The 14,871-nt window shown below is 44.8% G+C and overlaps 1 protein-coding gene and 1 pseudogene across 1 annotated transcript; one reads left to right on the top strand and one right to left on the bottom strand.

Annotated features, from left to right (window-relative positions):
- The first annotated feature begins 5,002 nt into the window (after positions 1-5,002).
- mcm5 (minichromosome maintenance complex component 5) lies at positions 5,003-10,323 on the top strand. The gene is made up of 14 exons (XM_021625350.2): positions 5,003-5,784; positions 6,095-6,221; positions 6,426-6,554; positions 6,697-6,869; positions 7,006-7,161; positions 7,303-7,472; positions 7,570-7,741; positions 7,844-7,955; positions 8,228-8,371; positions 8,461-8,703; positions 8,830-8,942; positions 9,103-9,231; positions 9,327-9,597; positions 9,807-10,323. Exons 1-14 carry the CDS (start codon positions 5,615-5,617, stop codon positions 9,906-9,908), a joined length of 2,211 nt encoding a protein of 736 aa, XP_021481025.2. The 5' UTR covers positions 5,003-5,614; the 3' UTR covers positions 9,909-10,323.
- A 26-nt stretch (positions 10,324-10,349) lies between these two features.
- On the bottom strand, positions 10,350-12,486 carry LOC110538500 (annotated as a pseudogene).
- Between the last annotated feature and the right edge of the window lie 2,385 nt (positions 12,487-14,871).

Raw genomic sequence — 14,871 nt, 5'->3', positions numbered from 1 at the left:
TGATTGAATAACACAAAGGTTTTGCAATTTCCAATGTCATTTAAAAAAGCATGTTGAATCTGTCAAGTACTTACAGGAGTGTTAATGATTTTGTCATATCAACTTTAAAAGTTGTCTGAAGAAACTGGGATGCCATAACTTTTACACGGAACAGTGAAGGGCTGAGAGGAGCTCCAAACAGCTGTGGCAAGGGGAAGTTGAACTGTGTGTTTTTTCCTAATACAAGGAATTGATATCCCAAGTTCAACATTTTAAAAACGAACGTGCCTAAAACCAAAGTATGGAAGAGGCAATTTAGAAATGCGTTGTGAAGCATAAACTAGGCCAATGTTTGGTTCTCTAAAATACTGCATTTTGATCTGTAAATCTATTCTGCATGGTATCTAAACTATACTGAACTAAAACATAATTGACCATTTCAATAATTTTACTGAGTTACAATTCATGAAATAAATGTAATTAGGCTCTAATCTATGGATATCACATGACTGGGCAGGGGCGCAACCATGGTTGGGCCTGGGAGGGCAAAGGTCCGCTTGGGAGCTAGGCCCAATGATTATCTGGCAAGAGCTCTGGTGGACCTTCTTGCATGCTGGTTGCATGTTCCCTCAAATGGAGAACTCTGTGGCATTGTGTTGTTTGACAAAACTACACATGTTTGTGTCCTTTTGTCCCCAGCAAATGAGAAATGCTTACTAATCCAGATGTGAACCAATTTGTGCACAAAATTTGAGACGTGTTACGTGTTGTTTATATTTTTGTTCAGTATAAATCAAGATTGCTGTCTTGGTCTTTTTCAGAATAAGCTGTTTACCTCCATTTCTGTATCCTGTGTACAAGTGGAAGGACTTTTATGTATTTAACCTTTATTTAACTAGGCAAGTCAATTAAGAACAAATTCTTATTTACAATGACTGCCTACCCCGGCCAAACCTGGACGACACTGGGCAAATTGTGCGCTGCCCTATGGAACTCCCAATCACGGACTTAGAGACTGCTTTGTTTATTTGGTTGCTAATCTTTTTTTTGCTTGCTAATCTTTTTTATCATTGGTTTCGGTTTTCTACGGGTTTAATTGGAAATGTAAATGTTTTATTTGAAGTAGGCGACTTTCTGTTACTTGCAAATTAAATGTGCGAACCCCACTTACCAGACAATTGGCCATGGAGAGACCTGAAAATAGCTGTGCAGCGATGCTCCCCTTCCAACCTGACAGAGCTTGAGAGTATCTGCAGAGAAGAATGGGAGAAACTCCCCAAATACAGGTGTGCCAAGCTTAGATTGTAGCGTCATACCCAAGAAGAATCAATGCTGTTATCGCTGCCAAATATGCTTCAACAGAGTACTGAGTAAAGGGTCTGAATACTTATGTAAATGTGATATTTCATCATATATTTTTGTTGTTGTTGGGGGGGGGGGTCTGTAATGTAACAAAATGTGGAAAAAGTCAAGGGGCCTGAATACTTTCCAAATGCACTGTATAAGGTGGATATGGGTTTTCTGTTTTCTCTCAGGTGGGTACACAGTGGGTCCTAAACCTCTGATTGACCTGCTGAGGCAGCGCTCTCGTCCGTACCTCTTCCAACTCCCTACCCCCTCCTGTCGTGGGCTGCGCTACCCGGGCTGTCGAGCTGCTCCTCGCTTCCAATGAGATTGCTCAGAGTGTCGGGGACCATACCATGAGGTGGGAATCGGGGAGGGGACCAGGGCCTCTGTTTTGGTGAATGTGGTAGAAACCATCTAAGCTTATGGAACGGTTTAACATAGGAGCACGGACTAAAACGAGCCTTTTTGTGTTGGTCTTTGTGAAAAACACGTATGAGCAAAATCATGAATAGTGAATATGACATGTTTGAATAGAGCAATTGAGGCCCAGTGGTTAAGGGCGCTGTACTGCAGCGCCCAGGCTCTGTCGTAACCGGCCGCGACCGGGAGGTCCGTGGGGCGATGCACGTCCGGGTTAGGCTGTCCGGGTTAGGGAGGGCTTGGTCTGTAGGGATGTACTTCTCTCATCGCGCACCAGCGACTCCTGTGGCAGGCCGGGCGCAGTGCGTGCTAACCAAGGTTGCCAGGTGCACCAGTGTAGCCTCCGACACATTGGTGCGGCTGGCTTCCGGGTTGGATGCGCGCTGTGTTAAGAAGCAGTGCGGCTGGTTCGGTTGTGTATCGGAGGACGCATGACTTTCAACCTTCGTCTCTCCCGAGCCCGTACGGGAGTTGTAGCGATGAGACAAGATAGTAGCTACTACAACAATTGGATACCACGAAATTGGGGAGAAAAAGGGGTAAAAAAAAAAAAATTTTTAAAAAGAGCAATTGAATCAATCAAATTTATTTATAAAGCCCTTCTTACATCAACTGATGTCACAAAGTGCTGTACAGAAACCCAGCCTAAAACCCCAAACAGCAAGCAATGCAGGTGTAGAAGCACGGTGGCTAGGAAAAACTCCCTAGAAGTGCCAAGAAAAAGGAAGAAACCTAGAGCCAGGCTATGAGGGGTGGCCAGTCCTCTTCTGGCTGGGCCGGGTGGAGATTACAACAGAACATGGCCAAGAGCAGGGTCAAATAATAATAATCACAGTGGTTGTCGAGGGTGCAGGTCAGCACCTCGGGAGTAAATGTCAGTTGGCTTTTCATAGCTGATCATTCAGAGCATCTCTACCGCTCCTGCTGTCTCTAGAGAGTTGAAAACAGCAGGTCTGGGACAGGTAGTACGTCCGGTGAACAGGTCAGTGTTCCAAAGCTGCAGGCAGAACAGTTGAAACTGGAGCAGCAGCACAGCAAGGTGGACTCGGGACAGCAAGGAGTCATCATGCCAGGTAGTCCTGAGGCATGGTCCTAGGGCTTAGGTCCTCTGAGAGAGAATTAGAGAGAGCATACTTAAATTCACATAGGACACCGGATAAGACAGGAGAAATACTCCAGATATAACAGACTGACCCATGCCCCCCGACATACACATTTCTGCTGCATAAATACTGGAGGTTGAGATTGGAGGGGTCGGGAGACACTGGCCCCATCTGATGATACCCCCGGATAGGGCCAAACAGGCAACCCGGACAGGCAGATCACGTCAGTGACTCAACCCACTCAAATGACACACCACTCCTAGGGACGGCATGGAAGAGCACCTGTAAGCCAGTGACTCAGCCCCTGTAATAGGGTTAGAGGCAGAGAATCCCAGTGGAGAGAGGGGAACCGGCCAGGCAGAGACAGCAAGGGCGGTTTGTTGCTCCAGTGCCTTTCTGTTCACCTTCACACTCCTGGGTCAGACTACACTCAATCATAGAACCCACTGAAGAGATGAGTCTTCAATAAAGATCAAAAGGTTGAGACCGACTGTGTCTCTCACATGGGTAGGCAGACCATTCCATAAAAATGGAGCGCTATAGGAAAAAGCCCTGCCTCCAGCTATTTGCTTAGAAATTCTAGGGACAGTAAGGAGGCCTGCGTCTTGTGACCATATCGTACGTGTAGGTATGTATGGCAGGACCAAATCGGAAAGATAGGTAGGAGCAAGCCTGTGTAATGCTTTGAAGGTTAGCAGTAAAACCTTGAAATCAGCCCTTGCCTTAACAGGAAGCCAGTCTAGAGAGGCTAGCACTGGAGTAATATGATTTAAAAAATTGGTTCTAGTCAAGATTCTAGCAGCCGTGCTTAGCACTAACTGAAGTTTATTTAGTGCTTTATCTGGGTAGCAGGAAAGTAGAGCATTGCAGTAGTTTAACCTAGAAGTGACAAAAGCATGGATGAATTTTTCTGCATCATTTTTGGACAGAAACAATGACCTTGAGATTGACGAATCCCTTGTGCTGAAAAAGTGACAAGATTTGTGTTTATTCTGCATGAAACACTTTTGCTTGTTTCATCTCTTATCTGTAATGTGTCCTTCATAGGAGGTTGGTGGCACCTTAATTGGGGAGGATGGGCTTGTGGTAATGGCTGGAGCGGTATTAGTGAGCAGTAGGTTAGACTACTGCTCCGTTCCAGACATTATTATGAGCTGTCCTCTGCTTAGCAGCCTCCACTGGTGTCCTTCCACACGTTTACAGTTTCAAGAGCACTACCTGTTTCCCAGAGAACCCAGTTGGCAACCATGACAGTTGAAGGCATTGATACTGTATAAGTAACGATGGCTATTTCTGTAATGTCTTTATTCACTCCCCCTCTCGTAGGTTCAGAAACAAAATGACCGAGGCTGGGTTCACCATTTCAGGCTCTGACCACCCCATCTGTCCTGTGATGCTTGGGGATGCCAGACTAGCCTCTCTGATGGCTGATTTACATGCTGAAACTAGGTGAGGCAACTGTTCAGGCTGAATATGAATGGAGCACAAGCACATTTCAAGCATTATCAAGAATTACAACAGTCTCTATATTGGTTTGAAATACTCTAAAGATTTTTTTGTCCACTCATTTTATAGAACTGAACTATTTTTGAAAACCTTGATCAAAAAGATTTCTGTGGGATTACAAATGAGTGGACACATCAACCTGTAGAGGGAGACAGAGATATTCATGATATTTTGTATTCAACAATCAGAGACCTAATAGGTTATTAGCTGCAAACTACACTGCTTGAATACAAGGGCTGGAAAAAAATATGAATTTGAATCAGGCCTCCAATCTGCCCTTTCTTGAAGAACTGTAGTATTCAGTGTTATGTCTATCTACTACAAGTACCCATTATTCTGTCTCCCACAGGAGTGTATGTGATTGGGTTCTCCTACCCAGTGGTACCAAAGGGCAAAGCCAGAATCCGGGTTCAGATCTCAGCGGCCCACACTGACCAGGACATTGACCACGCTGTGGATGCTTTCATACAGACAGGCAGGAAGCATGGAGTTCTGCCTTAAATAGAAGAACTCGTGGATCATTTTGCTGCCAATAAGCAAGTTAAAAAGACAAGGAGCTTGCAGAGTTTGGACTGCTGTTACAGGTTACACAGGAGGCCTATGAATGACAGTGCGACAATGGTAATTTATTACACACAGGGTAATGTATTACAGATGAAGCTCAATTGTGGTCAATACTATTTGTGTTTTTTTGTGTTTTGTGTTGCAATTGAATGAATAAAATACTTTTGTTAACAAACGTTGGTATTTTCCAATGGAGCTAGCTAGATATGGTTGTAATACTGGGTAAGCTAGAAGATATTTTAAAGTATTGTTTTTATTTCGAACAATAAACGTGTGCTTGCATCAACAGTAACTTTGTAAACGCAACGAACAGGGTTGTTGTTTCAGTTTGTTGTAGAGCCACCACAATGTAATGTCCCTGGCTTGGTCGTATGTTTTTATTTTATTTTTTATCCCCGTTCTTTTCCCGCCACAAACTCTTGCAAGTCCCACCCTTCTACAATCAGGATACGCCTCCTGCAATGTATTCAGCCAATCATTATCACTAGTCGATCATATCTCCCAATGGCAAAGCGTCACTGCTCGACCTCGCGGGTAAGTGACGATATTTTTTGCCGCGAAAGAGTTTGCTTGGAATTCGTTGTCCACAGAAGATCATTGGCGTCAATCGCCAAAAACTGTTTTGCTTTTAGGATTATTGCACTTTGCGCACGCATACTTAATTTTTAGCACTTTGTAGATATAATCGGTGCATTATGTCTGGTTTCGACGACCCGGGAGTTTATTACAGTGACAGCTTCGGCGGTGGAGATGGACTAGGGGATGAAGGTGGAGTGAAACGGAGCCAGATCAAGAAACGATTCCGTGAATTTCTTCGGCAGTTCAGAGTTGGGACCGATCGCACCGGTTTCACCTATAAATACAGGTAAGATCGAGATTGTATTAAGTGCCACGAAGTCATTTTCGATGGCTACCGCCGGTTGGTGTGATGTTCCACAGATACCCAACGTTAAGTTAGCTAGCCAGTTAGTTAGCTAACAGTTAGCCAGTTACTGTAACGTTAGCTAACTAACTACCACTGATCACCACAATGGTCTTGAAGGAATAAAGTTTGACTCTTCAAGGGCCTGTGATTGAGTTCGTTTTTATTTGCCTTATGATTATATTCGCATTCTGTTTTAAGATATTTATCTTATTGTTCATATTGGATTGTTGACATGTGTTCTGCTGTGTAGAGATGACCTTAAGAGACACTACACCCTGGGGGAGTACTGGGTGGAGGTGGAGATGGAAGACCTGGCCAGCTTTGACGAGGACTTGTCAGACTGCCTGTACAAGCTGCCCTCTGAGAACCTGCCGCTGGTGAGAAGATTGAATAGACTAATAACAGACAAATAATTTGAGGAGTTTTAATTGCAGAAATTGCAGGCTGAATAATTAATGGATTAGATGGATTCCTATATTTTCTGTTGCTGATCGTATCATACTGATCTTATATTCTATTTGGCAAATAATTATATCTGACAATTATCCCTTTAAACTGAGCCCTGACATTATGATTGGCAGCTGGAGGAGGCTGCCCAGGAGGTGGCTGACGAGGTGACCCGTCCCAGGCCCCTGGGAGAGGAGACAGTGCAGGAAATCCAGGTCATGCTGAAGAGTGACGCCCATCCTGCCTCCATCCGCAACCTCAAGGTAAGAGACTCTCTGAGGATACAATGCTGGGCCTTTCAGCTTTCAGTTGGTTCATGTAGAAGGTGGCGTGAAAGATTCCCTCAATTCTCCATCCATGTAACATGCCATGACTCTGAACTCTCCATCTCTTTCTCTCTGGTAGTCGGAGCAGGTGTCCAGGCTGGTGAAGGTCCCTGGGATCGTCATCTCTGCCACGGCTGTGAGGGCCAAGGCCACCAGAGTGTGTTTGCAGTGTCGTGGCTGTCGCTCTGTCATCAGTAACATCTCCCTGCCCCCAGGCCTGCAGGGCTACGCTCTTCCCCGAAAGTGCAACACGTGAGTGCAACCCTCTGAGTTGTTGAGTGTTTGTGTGCACACTCCAGTGCATGGACAAAATGCATAAAGTCATTGTGTGTTAAATCATCTGCTTTATCATTGTGTGTGATTTCATTCTTAAACATCTCTCTCTCAGTGAGCAGGCAGGCAGGGTGAGGTGTCCTATAGACCCCTACTTCATAATTCCAGACCGTTGTGTCTGTGTGGACTTCCAGACCCTCCGTTTGCAGGAGTCTCCAGATGCTGTGCCACACGGAGAGATGCCCCGCCACCTGCAGCTCTACTGTGACAGGTAACACACACACACAGCATTGTCTGTGTGCCTCAATATTCTCAATTAAATACAATTAACACATGCCGATATATACACACAGTGCAAAGTGAGACCGACGAGTACATACCACATTACAGCTCATGTTCTGCCTCCCCTCAGGTACCTGTGTGACCGTGTGGTCCCTGGGAACAGAGTGACCATCATGGGGATCTACTCAATCAAGAAGGTGGCCCAAGCTAAGGGCAAGGGCAGAGATAAAAGTGCAGGCGTGGGCATCCGCTCCTCCTACCTCCGTGTGGTGGGCATTCAGCAGGACACAGAGGGAGCAGGTAGGCACAATAAGGCTACTAGAGGTTAGATTACTTATCCAACATTATGTCCTATGTGGGATAGCATTATATCTATAACACTATCTTTTTATCTCAGGTCGCGGGGCCACGGGGTCAGTCTCCCCACAGGAAGAAGAGGAGCTGAGAGCGTTGGCCTCCTCCCCCGACGTCTACGGCTCCCTCGCCCGTTCCCTCGCTCCTTCCATCTACGGCAGTGATGACCTGAAAAGGGCCATCGCCTGCCTGCTGTTCGGCGGCTCCAGGAAGAGGTAAGTCATAAACATTGGAAATGGCATGTAGAATTGTAATAGATTTTTGATGTGCGTACATTTCTCTCCAGTGTGTATGTGTAATGACCTTTCCTGTCTCAGGCTGCCTGACGGGCTGACCCGTAGAGGAGACATCAACTTGCTAATGCTGGGAGACCCCGGTACTGCTAAGTCTCAGCTGCTCAAGTTTGTGGAGAGGTGCTCTCCCATTGGGGTAAGGATGGGCTTGATGAATGAATATATTATTTAATATATATATGTGTGTGTATATTCCAAGATTAATTGAATAAATGTTTTATTTATTTATTTCAGCACAATCATGACACTCCCTCAACATAGATTTAGACCAGAATTACAAGGACGGATTCCAGAAGTTTCATTTGCTGACAATTTAATTTATCAGCATGCTAGTGACCCCTATCGAAAGCGCTAACCCGTATCTTCCCTCTCTCTCTCTCTCTCTCTCTCTCTCTCTTCCTCTGTCAGGTGTATACCTCAGGTAAAGGCAGCAGTGCTGCTGGTCTGACGGCCTCTGTCCTGAGGGACCCCGTCACCCGTGGCTTCATCATGGAGGGAGGAGCCATGGTGCTGGCTGACGGTGGGGTGGTGTGCATCGATGAGTTTGACAAGGTAAGGAAACATGGACAAGAGAGTACATCAATTGCTGAATACTTGACTGGTTTGTTTGCAGACGTTTAACTGTGTCTCTTTCTTTTCAGATGAGAGAGGATGACCGAGTAGCCATCCATGAAGCCATGGAGCAACAGACCATCTCCATTGCCAAGGCTGGCATCACCACCACCCTGAACTCCCGCTGCTCGGTGCTGGCCGCTGCTAACTCTGTGTTTGGCCGTTGGGACGACACCAAAGGAGAGGACAACATCGACTTCATGCCTACCATCTTGTCCCGTTTTGACATGATCTTTATCATCAAGGACATCCACGACCATCAGAGAGACATGGTGAGGGAACACACTTTAGTCTGTTCTCTCTGTGTGTGTGTGGGGGGGGGGGTTTATGCACAGGGATACTGAACACTGCCCAGGCTAGTGCGGTGTTAACACTATTGACCTTCTTTTCTCTCTCAGACTCTGGCCCGCCACGTGATGAACGTCCATCTCAGTGCTCATACTCAGACTGAGGGTGTGGAGGGAGAGATCACACTGGCCACACTGAAGAAGTACATTGCCTATGCCAGAACGTGAGTCTTGAAAAATCCTTTATTTCTGCAGATTTCTTCTGTGTATGTTAGATTCTGTTTAGATTGAGTTCATGAACTCTACTTGCAGAGAAACAATACTATACGCTAGTATGTACACATTGAGGGATTTGGTTTGTAACGGTCAAATGTGCCCTGACAGGAAATGTGGCCCACGTCTCTCTGCGGCGGCAGCTGAAAAGCTGAAGAACAGATACGTGGTGATGAGGAGTGGAGCGAGGGAACATGAGAGGGAGAGCGACAGGAGAGCCTCCATCCCCATCACTGTCCGGTACCTATATGATATTTCACCTGCCAACATCATTACCAGTCAGGATACTGTCCATCTTCGGTGTTATAATTCTTGGTTCTCCTGGTCCCCTGCAGGCAGCTGGAGGCGGTGGTGCGCATCTCTGAGTCCCTGGCCAAGATGAAGCTGCAGGCCGTGGCTGGAGAGGAGGAGGTGGACGAGGCCCTGCGGCTCTTCCAGGTGTCCACACTGGACGCTGCGCTGTCCGGCAGCCTCTCGGGTGTGGAGGGCTTCACCACTCAGGAGGACCAGGAGATGATTTCCCGTGTTGAGAAGCAGCTGAAGAGACGCTTTGCCATTGGCTCCCAGGTGTCCGAGCACAGCATCGTCCAGGATTTCACCAAGCAGGTCAGTTACACTAGTCTACTTTGAACGTATACTGTGTTGGAACAGAGACGGAACCACTTGGTCAAATACATTAAAGTACTTTGGGCATTGGAATGTTTGGCCCTTTGTCTATATGATTCAGTGCTGTCCTCAGTTGGCCTACGTGTTGCCCTGTAGCCTGTTTACCTGTCCACTGATCAGAATCTCTCTCTACCCTCTCCCATATACAGAAGTATCCAGAGCAGGCCATCTACAAGGTCCTTCACCTGATGATGAGGAGGGGAGAGCTGCAGCACCGCATGCAGAGGAAGGTGCTCTACAGAGTCAAGTAGTCTCACAAAAAGATGTATACGCACAAAGATTAAGTCAGGTTGGGCTTTGTAAATAGTAGAAGGGACAGGCGTCTCCTCAATTCACTCTTCCTCACAAGCCAGTGGACGTCTTCATGAAGTCACGTCGATACGTCTTCATCTTAGACCACAGAGCCACTACAGAGCCACTGACGTCTACCTTTTCATGTGTTGCTTTGCCAAGTTATTTACTGTTCTATTGCTCTCATAAGTATTTTGGTGTCTATTCTTTTTAGACTAAACAAATTATGTTATGGAGGCAATTTGGATGAACTGTGTTGTTGAATTGTTTGGGGTAAGAAAATTGATGTGAGAATGCCCTAAAGATTGTTAACGTAAAATCATTGTGTAAGGTATTTTGTTTTGAAAATAAATAGCAAACTTCTTTATTTAGACATTTCTTATGTTGAAATGGTGTGCATAATCTTTAATGATACATACTATATACAAAGATATTGCAATTAATACATGTCAATTTTCATTTTAAGAGTGATATCGGTAGATATGCATAGGGATATATGATAAAACAGTAGCAGCAGTGTGTATGATGATAGTATGTGAGTGTGTCTGTGTAGAGTCAGTATAAATGTATGTGCATATTATTTGTGTGTGAGCAAATTATGGAGTGAGTGTTTGTGTCTTGGAGTGTGCATACAGACAGTGCAAAAATAAAATACAAGGGTCAACTCTGTGTAGCTATTTAGTTAGCTATTTAGCAGTCTTATAGCTTGGGGATAGAACCTGTTCAGGAGCCTGTTGATGGCAGACTTGATGCACCGGTACCGCTTGCAGTGCAGAAGCAGAGAGAACTGTAAATGACTTGGGAGGCTGGAGTCTTCAACGATTTTCCAGGCCCTCCTTTGACACCGCCTGATATAGAGGTCCTGAATGGCAGGGAACTCGGCCTCAGTGACGTACTGGGCTGTCCGCACCAACTTCTGTAGCGCCATGCGATCAAGGGCAGTGCAGTTGCCATACCAAGCAGTGATGCAGCCAGTCAAGATGCTCTCAATGGTACAGCTGTAGAACTTTTCATAGTGACTTTTCATTACTGTATTAGTTCCCTTAACCTATATTCTTACCCAGTTTGCTTCCACCCTCTTCTCTTTCACTCACCTGGATGTTGAGGTCGAAGGCCATTACAGCCTCCTCCAGCACCACCTCCCTCTCCTCCTTGGTCAGCTCGATGCTGTTCATTCTGCTCCTGTACAGCTGCTTGAAGCGGTTAGGGCTTGACACTCCGGGGAAGGAGAAAAACGACAGTCCCTCTCCGCTGCTTAACCCAATTGACTTCTGGGTAATCTTCCCCAAAACTTGCCCTCCTGACAGGTCACCTAGGTAACGGGTATAGGCGAGGCCACCAGCAATTTAGGATTGCCTTCACCAATCTGAAGAGGGAAACAAATAAATTGTTATTACTAAGCAGGTACACAATTAAGATAGTGTGCCTACCCTGCATGTTGGTATGTCTATAGCCTGTACCTTGCGAAGTCTCTGTGTATATCTGTGTGTTGCAGCAGGAATGATGACTCTCTTTTGCCACTCCTGTCCAAAGAAGTGTTCCAGATCTTTCTCTAGTGTCTCCAGTCGGGCCAGTTCCTGGGGGAAGTATATTGGTGTGACACCTGGGTGGGAAGCATTTCTGTCCATCTCCTCTTCCAGTGCTTTGTAGATCTCATAGAGGGAACACAGAAGAAGCTGCCATGGAAAAGAGGGGTTACAGATTAATACTTAGTACACAGTGAGTGCTCATTTTCCATGACTATGTAGAAAGTTAAAAGGCATTCTAGGCCGTTCATAATATGAAAACCACTGTAAATTATTTTGGCAAGTGGTTTTTAATATACTCTCAGATGGGCTTTTCTCACCTTGTACTGCGGAAGAGTTATCTGTCCCTTCTGATAGCTCAGCATCAGTTGGGTGTTTTCTGCCCTGACATGGATCTCTTTAGTCGCTGCTTTTATCTGTTCTGACAAATCCCTGAGGAGAGATGGAGGACATCCTGATTTACCTGAGTACAGTCAATGTGAGCACAGTTTGCAGTTAGTAATTGTGTTCTGTATGTTCAATACCTTTACTTTACCATATATTAGCCCTGACCTGGTCTGAAATGCAATAATCTAGTAAACATATCGACCATTCATTACAAAATGACTGTACCTGCCAGGATTCTGCATATCAACTTTCCGTGCCGAGTTGACTGTCTCCATGTCTGTAATCCAGAATTTTTTACATGGTGGTAATAACATTATTACCCAAATCTGACCAACTGTTACAGTTTATTAAAAAACAAGTCAGTGAAAGAGTTGATCATTTACCTGTGGGGTATTTCCTTGTTGATGTCTTGTTATACAGCTGGTAAACAAAAGCTGCCTCCTTCTCAAACGAGTTTGGCGTTGCTGTGTCCTCTTTGAGCTGTGTCCCTGTCTTTATATTTGACTCCCTCACCCTCTCTCCCAATGCTTGTCAGCTAAATCAAATGGGAAGTGAGTGTTGACTCATTTCCCTTATCCTGAAGCTTAACATGACAGGGCAGATTTACCAGTGAGGGGAGAGCAGATGTGAGTGAGCAGATGGGATAGTAGAAATCATTAAACACAGTCACATGAACTACAGGAAGTGAATGTGTGAGCAGATGGGATAGTAGAAATCATTAAACACAGTCACATGAACTACAGGAAGTGAATGTGTTCCTTCTGCTATTGAGGGAGAGTATGTTGACTACAGGTGAGAACAAAGTGAATGTGTGAGCAGATGGGATAGTAGAAATCATTAAACACAGTCACATGAACTACAGGAAGTGAATGTGTTCCTTCTGCTATTGAGGGAGAGTATGTTGACTACAGGTGAGAACAAAGGCATAAACACTGAGTGTTCAAAATATTAGGAACACCTTCCTAATATTGAGTTGCACCCCCTTTCGCCCTCAGAACAGCCTCAATTCTACAAAGGTGTTGAAAGCGTTCCACAGGGATTCTGGCCCATGTTGATTACAATGCTTTCCACATTTGTGTCAAGTTGGCTGGATGTCCTTTGGGTGGAGGACCCTTCTTGATACACACAGGAAACTGTTGAGTGTGAAAAACCCAGCAGCGTTGCAGTTCTTGACACACTCAAACCAGTGCGCCTGGCACTTACTACCATAACCTGTTCAAAGGCACTTAAAACTTTTATCTTGCCCATTCACCCTCTGAATGGCATACAGAAACAATTAATGTCTCAATTGTCTCAAGGCTTGAAAATCCTTCTTTAACCTGTCTCCTCCCCTTCATCTACATGGACTGAAGTGGATTTAACAGGTAATATCAATAAGTGATCATAGCTTTCACCTGGAATGTTATGTTTCTAATGTTTTGTGCTCTCAGTGTATGTACCTTCTAGTTTTCTGAAGATTAATCAAATCAAATCAAAGTTTATTTGTCACGTGCACCGAATACAATAGGTGTAGTAGACCTTACAGTGAAATGCTTACTAACAGGCTCTAACCAACAGTGCAATTTCTAAAAAATTCAAATTAAGGTATTAGGTGAACAATAGGTTAGTAAAAAAATAAAAAATAACAGTAAAAAGACAGTGAAAAATAACAGTAGCGAGGCTATATACAGTAGCGAGGCTATATACAGGCACCAGTTAGTCGGGCTGATTAAGGTAGTATGTACATGCGGATATGGTTAAAGTTACTATGCAAATATGATGAACAGAGAGTAGCAGTAGCGTAAAAGAGGGGTTGGCGGGACACAATGCAGATAGCCCGGTTCGCCAATGTGCTGGGGCACTGGTTGGTCGGGCTAATTGAGGTAGTATGTACATGAATGTATAGTTAAAGTGACTATGCTTATACAGTGCCTTGCGAAAGTATTCGGCCCCCTTGAACTTTGCGACCTTTTGTCACATTTCAGGCTTCAAACATAAAGATATAAAACTGTATTTTTTGTGAAGAATCAACAACAAGTGGGACACAATCATGAAATGGAACGACATTTATTGGATATTTCAAACTTTTTTTAACAAATCAAAAACTGAAAAATTGGGCGTGCAAAATGATTCAGCCCCCTTAAGTTAATACTTTGAAACGCCACCTTTTGCTGCGATTACAGCTGTAAGTCGCTTGGGGTATGTCTCTATCAGTTTTGCACATCGAGAGACTGACATTTTTTCCCATTCCTCCTTGCAAAACAGCTCGAGCTCAGTGAGGTTGGATGGAGAGCATTTGTGAACAGCAGTTTTCAGTTCTTTCCACAGATTCTCGATTGGATTCAGGTCTGGACTTTGACTTGGCCATTCTAACACCTGGATATGTTTATTTTTGAACCATTCCATTGTAGATTTTGCTTTATGTTTTGGATCATTGTCTTGTTGGAAGACAAATCTCCGTCCCAGTCTCAGGTCTTTTGCAGACTCCATCAGGTTTTCTGCCAGAATGGTCCTGTATTTGGCTCCATCCATCTTCCCATCAATTTTAACCATCTTCCCTGTCCCTGCTGAAGAAAAGCAGGCCCAAACCATGATGCTGCCACCACCATGTTTGACAGTGGGGATGGTGTGTTCAGCTGTGTTGCTTTTACGCCAAACATAACGTTTTGCATTGTTGCCAAAAAGTTCAATTTTGGTTTCATCTGACCAGAGCACCTTCTTCCACATGTTTGGTGTGTCTCCCAGGTGGCTTGTGGCAAACTTTAAACAACACTTTTTATGGATATCTTTAAGAAATGGCTTTCTTCTTGCCACTCTTCCATAAAGGCCAGATTTGTGCAATATACGACTGATTGTTGTCCTATGGACAGAGTCTCCCACCTCAGCTGTAGATCTCTGCAGTTCATCCAGAGTGATCATGGGCCTCTTGGCTGCATCTCTGATCAGTCTTCTCCTTGTATGAGCTGAAAGTTTAGAGGGACGGCCAGGTCTTGGTAGATTTGCAGTGGTCTGATACTCCTTCCATTTCAAT

Source organism: Oncorhynchus mykiss, chromosome 12 (genome assembly GCF_013265735.2).
Source record: "Oncorhynchus mykiss isolate Arlee chromosome 12, USDA_OmykA_1.1, whole genome shotgun sequence".
Taxonomy (NCBI): Eukaryota; Metazoa; Chordata; class Actinopteri; order Salmoniformes; family Salmonidae; genus Oncorhynchus; species Oncorhynchus mykiss.
The sequence above is the reverse complement of the archived record's forward strand: the minus strand, read 5'-3'. Positions and strand labels throughout refer to the sequence as shown.

Excerpts from the sequence above, each read along its gene's own strand:
- mcm5 (XM_021625350.2), top strand. The coding sequence starts at position 5,615 with ATGTCTGGTTTCGACGACCCGGGAGTTTATTACAGTGACAGCTTCGGC. Across the intron at positions 7,742-7,843 it reads TTCGGCGGCTCCAGGAAGAG|GCTGCCTGACGGGCTGACCC; the intron begins GTAAGTCATAAA and ends TTCCTGTCTCAG. Across the intron at positions 8,372-8,460 it reads GCATCGATGAGTTTGACAAG|ATGAGAGAGGATGACCGAGT; the intron begins GTAAGGAAACAT and ends CTTTCTTTTCAG.